The sequence below is a fragment of the Epinephelus lanceolatus genome, chromosome 9 (genome assembly GCF_041903045.1).
Source record: "Epinephelus lanceolatus isolate andai-2023 chromosome 9, ASM4190304v1, whole genome shotgun sequence".
Classification (NCBI taxonomy): Eukaryota; Metazoa; Chordata; class Actinopteri; order Perciformes; family Serranidae; genus Epinephelus; species Epinephelus lanceolatus.
The window spans coordinates 9,247,438-9,261,490 of record NC_135742.1 but is presented as its reverse complement, the minus strand read 5'-3'; the positions used below and the strand labels follow the sequence as shown (position 1 = coordinate 9,261,490).

The window sequence follows — 14,053 nt, the reverse complement described above, 5'->3', positions numbered from 1 at the left end:
CTGAATCAACTGCCATGAGCAAAGGGCAAAGGCATTTGTTTTTACTGCACTTCATACATATACAGATTCATATAAGGAAATTAAACCATAAGTTTTGGGAAATTACAGAAGTGACGAGTTATACTCTAACTCCCTGGAAAGTATGTGGTAAGTGACCGGGAGGAGTTATACTCTAACTCCCGGGAAAGTATGTGCTAAGTGACCACAAGGAATTATGCTCTAACTCCCGGGAAAGTGCATGTAAGTTCCCGGGAGTTATACGCTAACTCCCGGAAAAGTGGGCAAGAGGTACACTCTAAAACGTGGGCTGACTTATGAAGTGTTACTGGGTAACGGTAAAGTCAGATCTCATCAACCAAATACCTGCTGCTTGAGTGAGCTCATTAGAGTGGACATCAGGACCAAAGTGACGGTGGACAGATGGTGTTTAAAGAGTGATTCAATGACAATAGTTCATGTTGTACTTATAGTAAAAGGGTGTTGAACAGTCAGTGGTGGAAGAAGTGCTCACATCTTTAACTTCAGTAGAAGTAGCAATACAACAGTGCAGAAGTACTCTCACAAATAAAAGTCCAGCATTCACAATGTTACTAAAGTAAAAGCACAAAAATATCAGCATCAAAATATCTTTAAAGAACCAAAAGTCAGAATGTTAATTGTGCTGAACGGCCCAATTCAGAATAATGTATGTCATTGTGTGATAGTTACTGATGTACTAACCATTCACAACTGGTAAATATGGGGCTAAATTTGATTGTTTTATATAGTGTTGGGTAGCTTTTGACTTTCCCCAGATATAAATAAAGTTTTACCTCTTAACCTATAACAATACAGCATTTATTTGTTAATTATATTTTGTGTTATTAATCTCAATCCGGTAAGTAACTAGAAACTTAAGTTATCAAATAAATGTAGTGGAGTAAAAAGCACTTTTTCAAAAGATGAAAGTAACTGTGAGTAAATCAGTAAAATATTAACGATAAAAAAATAGAACCAAACAAATTTCAAATGAAATAAAACAAGGGGGGTTGTTATGATGCCTTTATGGTCATACAGACACACATGAATGATTCAAAGACACATTTGATGCACATGTACTGTTCCTAATGCACTATTGTTTACATGCAAATCACTCATATAGTGAATTTCAGAAGGGCTTCTGGAGCTTTCTAGTCTATTGTGGTGCTTCCTCTTTGAATGAAGTCCCTTAGATCACTGGGCAAGTGAATTATCAGTAGCTGCCACACATTTAAAAAGCTGCTCTCATTTCCTTTGGTTTTGGCATGGTCTTTCCATGGGAAGGACTCTGAAGAGATCTGCGCATTTGATAGCTGCGTGCCTGACGAGCCTTACACTGACTGCTGTGCAACAGGTTTGTCAAAGGACGTCACTGAGAAGTGACTTTCTCTCTGAACAGACTCATGAAACAGATCACTGTCACTGCAGCTCTGACACCTCACTGCATCTATTCAATCAAGAGACCAAATAAAGGCATGTTAGTGAGAGCCTGAAGAACATCTGGGTTATTAAAGGTGTGCTGCCATGTTGGAAGAGTTACAACAACATGCAAAAACTCACCGACTGTCATGTTGGCAGCTTTTGTTTCTCCGTCACAGATATGCCACAACCCTGTTGTGTATGATGAGAATGTTTACAGAACATTCAACTGGTAAACAACTTCTCTGCTACCTTAATATAATGTTTTCAAGTCTCAATGTGTTCCTGTCTACTGACTAACTGACTGTTGGAAGAATAACTGCTACAAGAAAAGACGCATATGAAGATCTAAATGAAGAAAGAAAGAACATCTGGTTATTTTTGACTTCATGTTTAACTTTGAAAGAATAAAGTTTTGGCATTTTGACTTTCAGCAGATTGTAAAGACACTGACAAAACTTGTATGCATTGTTTTTAACGAACAATGTGATGATTTATTTGTTTTGCAGTTGTTAATCTTATGATAATGATTCCAACCTATTCATGGTGGGAAGGAATCAAGTCGTCCTGTGACCCAGGGCAGGAAAAGAGTGCAATGATGCGAGAGTGAATGAATGAATGAATGGATTTGTAAATAAATGAGGACAGTGGAGAAAAACAGAGCAAGCTGTACAATACAAAAAGTCAAACGAGGGTTGAATTAAAAGGTAAACATATACTTGTATTTTCACTGAAGAATAAACATATAATCAAACTGGCTGAAATAAAAGTCATACTGACACATTGGCAGAACAAGTTTCCTGTTACATGTTCCTGTTGGCTGGAACATGTTGAAAAATGTTGTGTAACTGGTTTAGTGTCAGTCACACAGTTAAGGTGTTCACTTCCTTGTTTCGTGTTCATGGTGTTTATATGATTTGTAGAAATTAATTATTCATTACGTACACACAAAAAGTCAGTTTCCTTTTATTTTGTTTGCCTACAGATGCACGTACAATGAATCTGTACTATACTAAATCAAAAGTGAAATATTTGTCCCGAGAACATACTGACACCATCTGCTGGTGACTAAATGACATAGCAGCATTTGCTGCTGATAATTCAACCTGTAGCAGAGGCGTGTCCAAATGAAAGATTTTGAAATTGTTGATCAGACTTGAGACGCCACTACAGGGTGTGAGACCTCTGCATGCTGGACAACACGTTTGGAAGATTTAGAAAAACTTGGTGAGTCTTGCTTTTGAAAGATAACCAAGACAAATGGCTGAGAAAATTGCTCTTCTTGAAAGTTTCCTGAGCTGCCATGTGTGTTCAGAGACTTTCAGAGATCCTGTGTCTCTGAGCTGCAACCACAGATTCTGTTCAAGCTGCCTGCAAAAAGTCTGGGAACAAGCTAAAAACAAAAACTGTCCCATTTGTAAAAGAAAATCCTCAAAAGAACTGATCTTCATTGACTTTGCACTGAAGGAACTGGCTGACTCCTTTGCTGGAAGACAGAAACCTGGATCATGTGAGGCAGAAAAAGGAGAGAAGAAGGAGGAGGTGGTGTGTAGTAAACATCAAGAAGAGCCAAGATTGTTCTGTAAGGATGAAGATAGAGCTGTGTGTCCTGTCTGTGAGTTTTCTCTCCACCAGAGTCACAAGGTGGTTCCTATAGAACAAGCAGTCAGTGAGCTGAAGGACCAGCTGAAATGTGACTTAAAGTGTCTGCAGGACAAGTTGGACAAATATGAAGAGGTGGAGGAAACATACAATGAAGTGATTCAACACTCCAAGAAGCAGCTGTTGTCCACAGAGAGGCAGATCAGAGCAGAGTTCAACAAGCTCCAGCAGTTCCTGAAAGAGGAAGAGGAGTCCAGACTGGCAGCTCTGAGGGAGGAAGAGGAGCAGAAGAGGAAGACTCTCAGCAGTGCGATGGAGATGATTGAGGAGCAGATCTCCTCTCTGTCACACAGTATCTGTGCTGTTGAAGAAGAGCTGCAGAAACACAAGGTGCCATTCCTCAGCAGTTATAAAGCCACTCAGAGCAGAGCCAGAGTCCAGTGCTCACTGTCAGATCCACAGCTGGTCTCAGGAGCGCTGATAGATGTGGCCAAACACCTGGGCAACCTGTCCTTCAGAGTCTGGGAGAAGATGAAGGACAAGGTCCACTTCAGTCCTGTCATTCTGGACCCAAACACTGCATGCCCCTGTCTCTATCTGTCTGATGATCTGACCAGTGTGAGATGTGAAGATAAAAAGCAGCAGCTTCCTGACAATCCAGAGAGACATACCAGGTATGCCACTGTTCTGGGCTCTGAGGGCTTCAGCTCAGGGAAACACAGCTGGGAGGTGGAGGTGGGAGACCATCCTTACTGGTTTGTGGGTTTGGCTAAAGAGTCAGCTGACAGGAAGGGAGAGCGAATTCATTCACCAGAATATGGAACCTGGCATTTATCACATCGCAGTGGAAAATACACTGATGTTGTTGGTGAGACTGTCACAGTGAAGAAGAGTCTCCAGAGGATCAGAGTCCAGTTGGACTATGACAGGGGGGAGGTGTCCTTCTACGACCCTGAAGACATGACTCACATCTGCACTCACAGAGACACTTTCACTGAGAAACTCTTCCCATTTTTCAGTATTGGTTCAGCTGGTCATGCTAAAACAGGTAATATCACAATCTGTCACACTGAGATTTCTCTGTGATGTTCAGGGAGGGTAGTGAGCTCTATGTGATTCATTATGTTTTATAATGGTGAAGGTTTTTATCAGTTTCAGCTCCTTATTGGTAAGAATCATGTAATATGAAAGTACAGTCCTTGTTATATCGAGATAACGAGATAACTAATTCGTTATCACAAGAAAACAATCTTTGTTATGTCAAGATAACGAAATAATTAATTCGTTATCATGAGAAAACAATCTTTGTTATATTGAGATAACTAAATAATAAGTCGTTATCACGAGATAACAGTGCACAAAAAAACAATAATACATGGCCGTTCTCAGCTTCCATATTTGTTTTATGATGTACGATGTGTTTTGAACATGGTGTGCTTGTTGAAAGATATATTTTTTTCTACCTGTTTCTTTCTTTTCTGTATTTCTCTTTTAATGACATCTAAGGGGGAGGATGGACCTCTCAATTTCTTTGTGCCTGTTGGAAAGACAATAAAGACATTCTCTATTCTCTATCTACAGCACAGTATGAGAAACAAAAGCAGAATCAGCCCAGTCACCAGAAAAAAAAGTTTGGCATTGTATGTTTCTGCAAACCATGAATACGTTACACATTTGTATGTTTTCTATGTATCATGTCAATGTTTATAAAGTGATGTAGTATATGAGCTGACTTTGTCACTGGGAGATGGAGGAAGTGATGGACAGCATGTCACCGATACGACTCATACTGCAGAGTACTGTTTGAGACAAACAGACAACAAAACTGGTTTCACTGTAGCGAGTCATCTCTGCATCTTTCAGTGGCCTTTTGCCAACAAATGTGGTCGTTACTTAGAAATTGTCGCTGTTTCCAGCCAGGATAGTGCCACGAAAAGCAAACTGAGACATTACAGCGTTTCCAGGGCAGATTGTGCCAACATACCTCAACAAGAGATGTGCTCAAGGGAGAGTTACAACAAAATCAAAGAACTCAATAACTGTCATTTGACAGTTCTTGTTTCTCAGATATGCCATAATCCTTCCATGTGTGATGAGAAAGTTTTTTGAGAACACTAAACTATAAACTATAAAACAACTTCTCTACTGCATGAATATATGTAATCAAGCCTCAGTGTCTTTCTGTTAATGAGTGTCTTGTATGATTTTAATGTTTTGTCTGGATTGTTGAATAACTGCTACAAGAAAAGAAGCAAATGAAGTTGTAAATAAACAAAGAAATTTGTATGTCTGGTCAGATTTTACTTTGACAGCTAAAACCTGAGGTTATGATATTTTTACCTCCTAAAGATTTTATAGACACTGACAGAACATTTATGTATTGTTGTCACTTGTCATCTTAATTTTGTTTTGCAGTTGTAAGTCTAATGGAAATCATTGCAACTAATTCATGATGAGAAAGACTGAAGTCAGACTGAAGTCCTCTGAACAGGAGAGAAATGAAGAGTGAATGAAGAGAAAACTAGAAAAGTGCACGAAGAAGAGTGCAGATCTCCACCAGGCGGCCACCTGAGCTCATCGCAGCCACTCTAGTAGGCTTGTCACGATACCAGAATTTCAGTAGTTGATACCAATGACAGTGGATTTCCATGGTTCTCGATACTCATTCGATACCACGATAAAAATCAAAAGACAGAAATTGAAACTCATTCACCTTGAATTCTTTAAACAAGTCAGGGTGTCTGTCTTTTAAGTGTTTAGCCATGTTTGAAGTGTTTTCTCCTTTGGTCTGGAAACTTCGGAGGCACCGTTTGCACACTGGGTTTTGCGAGTGTATAATTACTCCGCTTTCATCTGCCTCAAATGCAAAATATCTCCACACAAGACTCCTACTACCTGACTTTTTGACAAGCTGAGGTGTTGTGACTCCAACACCACTTGTTTGAGCTTAGATTCTTTGCCCGAACCCGACCTGGACCGGACCCGACCGTAATTTCCCACCACTATCCTCAGGCTGGGACGGATTATGGTCGACCTTGAAATTTAACAATACCCCACAAGTATTGCAAAATGGTGCAGTCCATCTGACATGGGTCAGGAGCGTGATGTGCTGAATTCACAAGTGCCGCTAATGTAAACATGTGAGGCACACTGCAGCCTGATTAGGAAAGTCAGAGTGCCTAAACTAGAGGCACCTAAGGCATCCATGGGTACTAACCATGTTATGTTATCTTGTTAGAAAGAGTGCCAAATAGGGCTCCTAAACTGTTCTAAATGTTGGCAAAAAAATGTATATTGCCATTATTCAAAATGGTGCATTTAAATATTATAAATATTTCTGCATACCTTTCATTTCCCTGAACAGTGTTCAAATCGTGTCCAATGCATCTGTCAAAAAATAATAATTGTCTCATAATTTCACATGATTGATAAGATTATTAATTGTATGTAACTGACCTCCCTCATTTTTACATTTTATTGACCAAATTCTGGATAGATCAGCAGGTATAGCATGGAGTATAAATTAATATGCATTTTAGGAATTGCAAGGTCGACAGTTTAAATCCCAGCTCAGCTTTTCCCTCAGAAAGTAGTGTCACTCAATCTGAGCCAGACTGTCACACACTGCAGGGCTTTCCAACATGTTTTATTCAACTTTTGCATGCATAAACACACACTGACACAAATGTTGTGGTGCTCATTTTCAATCAGCCTGGTTGATGGATTGTTAATTTCACCTGCAACAGTATCTAATTGGTTCTCAGTTATGGCTTTTGGGGGGGACATTTTGTGACATTGCTACCACTACTACAGCCTTTACCATTTCAATGATGCAGTGGATCCCAGGGGGAGAGGTGAGTTTTATACCAGCTGCTGATAATTCACTAAAAAGACAAACATTATACAGCAGCAGCAGTTGTTCCTGCACAGAAGAATGGTGAATCCATGTCATAATGCTGTGCTGCACAGTGACAGATTGATTAGAGCACATATCAACACACCTTCAAATGTCCATGGTTCAGCTACAGCCTTCTGCAGTGCAGTTCATTGGGGCTTCATGATTTTTCAAGCAGTTTCTTTATTTCTGCATTTCCAATAATGCTTTAAAATTCATTCATTTGCATCTTCTGCAGGAAATGCATTTTCTAGCTCACCCTATGACAGCAGGAAGTGAAACTACATTTTGACAGTATTTACAGAGCTGAGACACCATAACAGGGTGTGAGATCTGTGCTGGAAAGTAGATTTTAAGCAGTCAAGGGATGGGACAGTAACTTGGTGAGTCCTGCTTTTGAAAGATCACTTAGATACCAAGACAAATGGCTGAGAAAATTGCTCTTGTTGAAAGTTTCCTGAACTGCCATGTGTGTTCAGAGATTTTCAAAGATCCTGTGTCTCTGAGCTGCAACCACAGATTCTGCTTAAGCTGCCTGCAGAAATTCTGGAAACAAGCTGAAAGCAAAAACTGTCCCATTTGTAAAAGAAAATCCTCAAAAGATTTTCTATTTGTGGACTTTGCACTGAAGGAACTGGCTGACTCCTTTGCTGGGAGACAGAAAGCTGGATCATCTGAGACAGAAAACGCAGAGAAGAAAGTGGAGGTGGTGTGTAGTAAACATCAAGAAGAGACTACATTGTTTTGTATGGATGAAGATAGAGCTGTGTGTCCTGTCTGTGAGATTTCCCTCCACCAGAGTCACAAGGTGGTTCCTATAGAACAAGCAGTCAGTGAGCTGAAGGACCAGCTGAAATCTGACTTAAAGTCTCTGCAGGACAAGAGGGACAAATACAAACAAGTGGAGGAAACATACAATGAAGTGATTCAACACTCCAAGAAGCAGCTGTTGTCCACAGAGAGGCAGATCAGAGCAGAGTTCAACAAGCTCCAGCAGTTCCTGAAAGAGGAAGAGGAGTCCAGACTGGCAGCTCTGAGGGAGGAAGAGGAGCAGAAGAGGAAGACTCTCAGCAGTGCGATGGAGATGATTGAGGAGCAGATCTCCTCTCTGTCACACAGTATCTGTGCTGTTGAAGAAGAGCTGCAGAAACACAAGGTGCCATTCCTCAGCAGTTATAAAGCCACTCAGAGCAGAGCCAGAGTCCAGTGCTCACTGTCAGATCCACAGCTGGTCTCAGGAGCGCTGATAGATGTGGCCAAACACCTGGGCAACCTGTCCTACAGAGTCTGGGAGAAGATGAAGGACAAGGTCCACTTCAGTCCTGTCATTCTGGACCCAAACACTGCAAGTCCCCGTCTCTATCTGTCTGATGATCTGACCAGTGTGAGATGTGGAGACACAGAGCAGCAGCTTCCTGATCATCTTGAGAGATGCACTGAGTATCCCACTGTTCTGGGCTCTGAGGGCTTCAGCTCAGGGAAACACAGCTGGGAGGTGGAGGTGGGGGATCATCCTGGCTGGAATGTAGGTGTGGCTAAAGAGTCATTTGACAGGAAAGGAGTGATACATGCTTCCACAAAAGGTGGAATCTGGTGTTTAATTCATCGCAGTGGAAAATACAGTAATGGTCTTGGTAACAAAGTCAAAGTGAAGAAGAGTCTCCAGAGGATCAGAGTCCAGCTGGACTATGACAGGGGGGATGTGTCCTTTTACAACCCTGAAGACATGACTCACATCTACACTCACAGAGATACTTTCACTGAGAAACTCTTCCCATATTTGTGTGTTGGAAAAGCTGGTGATGTCGTAACAAATGATTTCAAAATCCGTCAAAGTGAGATTTGTGTTCATTTGATTTGATGTTCAAGGAGGGTGGTGAAGTCCAGATTTTTTTGAGTTTTTATGATGGTAGTTTTTTGTCACAATAAAACAGAGCAGAAATACTCTGGTAAAAGTCTTCTGTTTAACATCTATATGCTTCCATTGGCTCAGATTATGGAAAATAACAAAATATGTTACCATAGTTATGCAGATGACACTTAAATTTACATAATCATGTCACCAGGGGACTATGGTCTAGTATGAGGACTGACTGATGGCATTGAACAAATCAACAACTGGATATGCCACAGTTTTCTTCAATTAAACAAAGATCAAACTGAAGTCATAGTTTTTGGAGCCATGGAGGAATGATCAAAAGTCAGCTCTCAGCTCCAATTGGCAGTGTTAAGGTGCTTTCACACCTGCCCGGTTCGGTTCAATCGAACTCTGGTTTGTTTGCGCCCTAAGTGCGGTTCCTTTGGGCAGGTGTGAACACAGCAATCGCCCTCGGGTGCACACCAAAACAACCAAACCAAGACCTTCTTGAAGAGATGGTCTTGGTTTGGTTACAAACGAACTCTAGTGCGGTTCGTTTGTGATGAGAACGTGGTCCAACCTCGATCCGAACCAACTGCAGTCACATGACACATTGTTTGGGTTAAACATGAGCATGTTACAGTCCTGGAGGATTATTAATGTGCACCTCCTCCTGTACTGCCTTAATATGCACATTCAGCACATCCAGTGCATCAAAACATTGTTTTCTAGTTGGAGCCGCGCCTCGTTTTCAAACTGTATGGTTTGACTAAAATGAACAATGACAGCAATATAGTCCACGATGACCAGCGCTAAAATCAACCTGCGTAGCTGTCCCTCCATTGTGACATTAGAAAGTGTCACATTTATCTTGCAAGTGTACTCTTCTTCAACGTTTGCTTTACTTCCTGGATTTTTCCCACATGGAAATTCTGACCAATCAAGAGCAGCTTTCTCGCGCAAGGCATTTGATCTGGTCCACTTGTAAATGCTGCCGTGAGAACACGAACCAACTCTAGGCAATTATGCATCTTTGTTACAAAATTAGTCCCTGATTCGGACCAAAGCAAGACTACTCTAGGTCTGAAAGCACCCTTAAAAAATGCAGACCAAGCCAGAAATCTTGGTGTTGTCATGGACTCAGACCTAAACTTCAGAAGCCACATGAAGACAGTTACAATTTCAGCCTACTATTACCTCAAGAACATATCAAGGATAAAAGGACTTATGTCTCGCAGGATCTGGAAAAACCTGTCAATGCATTTGTCCTCAGTAAACTTGACAACTATAACAGTGTCTTTACAAGTTCCCCTAAAAAAACAAAACGATCAGACAGCTGCAGCTGATTCAAAACGCTGCTGCTTTGATTGTAATTCCTGTAAATGGTTTTAGGATTACCTTTCTCACAGGTAGCAGTGTGTGATTTCGGGGAAATGACCATTATACATTTTCACCCCTGTTAAAGGGGGTACCACAAGGTTCAATTTTGGGTCCTGTCCTCTTCACTATTTATATTAACAATATCACATCCTGCATAACAAAGTGTAATGCCCATCTGTATGCGGATGATACAGTTCTGTATTGTTTTTCTTACACTGCACACTGGTTTACAACAGACATTGGTTTCTATTCATCTACAAAGCCCTAAATGGAAACTTACCATCACACATCTCCTCCTTATTAAACTGGTCCAATAGTCATTATTCCACTCGTTCAAGTGATTGGCTGACACTTGAAGTCCAGTGTGCAAATACTGAGCTTGGGAAAACTGCCTTTAGTTTTTGTGCTGCACATACTTGGAACACCTTACAGCAAATGCTACAAATTGATGCACTTCTATCTAAAGGCCAGTTTGAGATCATGATTACAAACTACTCCACTCTTGACTGTTTTGTTTTTTGATTGTCTGAGCCGTGTGTGTGATCCTCTCATTTGTATGTGTATACCCTATGTGTTTTTATGTGTATGTGTATGTGTGTGAATGAATGCTTGAGTCCCGACAAAGACCAACAAAATAGATCACATCAGTCCAGTTCTGAGGTCTTTACACCGATTTCCTGTCTGTCAGGGGAACTACTACAAAATATCCCTGTTGGTTTACAATGCACTGAATGGTTTAGAGCCCAAACACATTTCTGACCTTCTGTTACACCATGAACCATCCAGACCTCTCAGGTCTTGTGGGACAGGTTGGCCTTGTGTCCCTATAGTCAAGCAGTGTTTAGTTTTCATGCACCACATATCTGGAACAAACTCCCTGAAAACTGTAGGTCTGCACCAACTCACTTCTTTTAAATCAAGGTTGAAGACTTATCCGTTTGCTGCTGCCTTTTATTAAATCAAATTTATTCATTTCTTAAACTACACTGTAACTTTTATTCTTGTATTTTAAACCTGTCTCAGTATATTTTAACTTATTTAACTATACTGTAGTTCTTTAACAAATTGCTTTTAAATGTCCTTTTACAATGTGTTTCTTTTGCACCTTGCCTTGATGTTTTCATTGTTTTACGTAGGGCACTTTGAATTGCTTTGCTGCTGAAATGTGCCATATGAATAAACTTGCCTTGCCTATAAACTGCTGGGTAGCTTTTGAATTTCACCCAGGGATCAATAATGTTTCATTATGTTCCACAATCCACAAACTAACTAGTAATTAAAGTGATAAAATAACTGTAGCAAGGTAAAAAGTACAATATTTGCCTTTGACTTGTGGTGGATTAGAAGTATTGGCTGCCATATTAGAAGACTTACAACATGAAAGAACTCACCGACTGTCATGTTGACAGCTCTTGTTTCCTCTGTCACAGGTATGCCATTATCCTGTTGTGTATTGTTACGGCTGTGTGTGTTCTGTGCTGCTGTCCCTTTTTCCTCCATTGTAGATCTGCCCAGGTATGCTACATTACTTAATGAGGTGCAGTGCACCTGGCATGGAGGAGGTGCTTAAAAGCTTGTCCTGCTGCCTCTCAGCGTGGGATTTCTGTTGTCTTGTTTGCTTGTTTTATTTGTAATAAATCCCATGGATTTGTGTTTTAAAGGTGTTTATGAGGTTATTTTCTGTCAGAGTTGGAGTTTTGTTTGCCCCATAGGGCCACCTAAGGGTGGGGCGTAGCAGTATGATGAGAATGTTCACAGAACATTCAACCATTAAACAACTTCTCTGCTACCTGAATATAATTTTTCCAGGCAAATGCAAATCAGGCAAATCCATAGCAAATGAAGATGTATATAAATAAATAAAGAAGAACATCTTGTCCAGTCTTACTTAATGTTTTCCTTTGACTGCACTGAGAGTGTCCTCATGTACATCCTTGTGTGGTATGGTAGCTGCTCTGAAACACATAAAAAGTCTCTGCAGAGAATCATTTAAACAACAGTTACCTGCCCTGGATGACATCTTCACCTCCCGCTGTCTGCAGAAAATACACAACAAGATTAATTCCATTCTGCTCATCACCTGTTGGAACTGTCGCCCTCCGAGAAAAGCTACAGGTCCTTTAAAACATGCACCACAGGATTCATGAACAGTCTCTACCCTAAAGCCATCACAGTACTGAACTTTAAACTGAAGCGAACTCACTTAAACACATTACGGTTCTTTTCCTGACAGAGGCAACAGATAGCATCTTTTCCTATATATATCTCATTATGAAAATAAAGTGGGTTGCACAGGGTAGTGGCCACAGTAAAATCAGACTATCAGTGTTTACATAGGTTACTTAGTGGCTTTGTAATAAGCTTCTGCCACCGGTGCCGACATTTTGTGGCAAAAATCCGCTTTACGGCAAGAAATGCGTCATGTATTGCGAAATTGGTCGGTCAGCCAATCAGGGACTGGAGCAGGTCCTTTTGAGGAGTTGGGCATGAGATAGTTGAGTCACGAGCACAATGGCAGACGGACAAAGTTTGGAGACAAGAGGAAAAACAACCTAGCAAAAAGAAAACGAAAACATTCACATTCCCTCTGGCTGCTCCCAGGTCCATGTTGGAACGAGAGCCAGACCTTCGTCCTGATAAGGGATAGAACCTGACCTACCACCCAACAGACGTTATCTAACTTACTAAAACAAGCTACATCCATAGATGTAAACTAGCTAGCAATAACGATAGCTTGCTACTGTTAGCTAACTAGCTAAGTTACTTGTGTGTGACTGACCGAAGTAATTACAAAATAAGCCTACTCAGACTTATAATAACGTTAGCTTATAACTTAGGGCAGCTTATAACAGACTTATAATAGCTTCTGAAAACCAAAATGTGAGAAATTCGAACTTACCATTGTCAAGTAGCGATCTCTGATCCCCACGGTCAATTTGGTCATTGCGACAGTGCGACGCAACACCACTGACGCTAGGTGGTGCCAAGCTAAAAAAACAACAACGAATCCTATCTGTTGCCTCTTTAAGTGCAATAACTTATTTTATGCGCAATAATATGCATGGACAATTTTAAAAGATAATTTAACTGCATATGTTGGTGATGACTGTATTAAGTGTATGTACAAATGTGTAGAATGCGAGGGAAGTAGAGGCATTTATTTACTTATTAATATTTTAAACTTTTTTTTTAAGATATTTTTTTCGGGCATTTTTAAGCCTTTAATTGATAGGACAGATGAGTGTGAAGAGGGAGAGAGAGAGAGGGAGTGACATGCAGCAAGGGGCCACAGGCTGGAGTCGAACCCGGGCAGCTGTGGCAACAGCCTTGTACATGGGGCGCCTGCTCCACCACTAAGCCACCGACGCCCCAATATTTTATACTATTTATCCTTTATTTTTATATATGAGCCTGGTCCTTGAGTGCACCTGAATTCCATTGTACTTTTGCACAATGAAAATGAAGGACAGCTGAATTTGAATTTGAATCTGAAAGATGAAAGTTATGATATTTTCACCTCCAACAGATTGCAAAGACACTGACAGAACATTTATGGATTGTTTTCAACTAAAATTAAAACATCACTTGATAATGATAATGATAATGATAAGAATCATTCCAACAAATGCATGATGGGAAAGACTCGAGTCCTCTTGTAAACCTGAGCAGGAAAATTAGGGTAAAAGTTATGAGCGAGTGAATGAATAGCCTAAATGATCATGTGTGAGGAAATCATAGTGAGCTGTACAATATTATACAAGTTGAAATGAGAGCTGTGTTTTAAGTGAATAACTAACATTTAATCAAACTGGATGGTTCCCTTTAGATGCATGTGCAATGAATTGTACATGAATTTACTGTATTGAATTGAAGTGAAATAT

General features: G+C 40.4%; 2 protein-coding genes across 2 annotated transcripts; both read left to right on the top strand.

Annotated features, from left to right (window-relative positions):
• The first annotated feature begins 2,592 nt into the window (after window positions 1-2,592).
• LOC117253056 (nuclear factor 7, ovary-like) lies at window positions 2,593-5,323 on the top strand. Its single transcript, XM_078170522.1, has one exon. The coding sequence runs from the start codon at window positions 2,698-2,700 to the stop codon at window positions 4,123-4,125; it is 1,428 nt and encodes a 475-aa protein (XP_078026648.1). The 5' UTR covers window positions 2,593-2,697; the 3' UTR covers window positions 4,126-5,323.
• A 1,922-nt stretch (window positions 5,324-7,245) lies between these two features.
• LOC117252587 (nuclear factor 7, ovary-like) lies at window positions 7,246-9,432 on the top strand. Its single transcript, XM_078170521.1, has one exon. It carries the CDS (start codon window positions 7,359-7,361, stop codon window positions 8,793-8,795), a length of 1,437 nt encoding a protein of 478 aa, XP_078026647.1. The 5' UTR covers window positions 7,246-7,358; the 3' UTR covers window positions 8,796-9,432.
• Window positions 9,433-14,053: the final 4,621 nt, after the last annotated feature.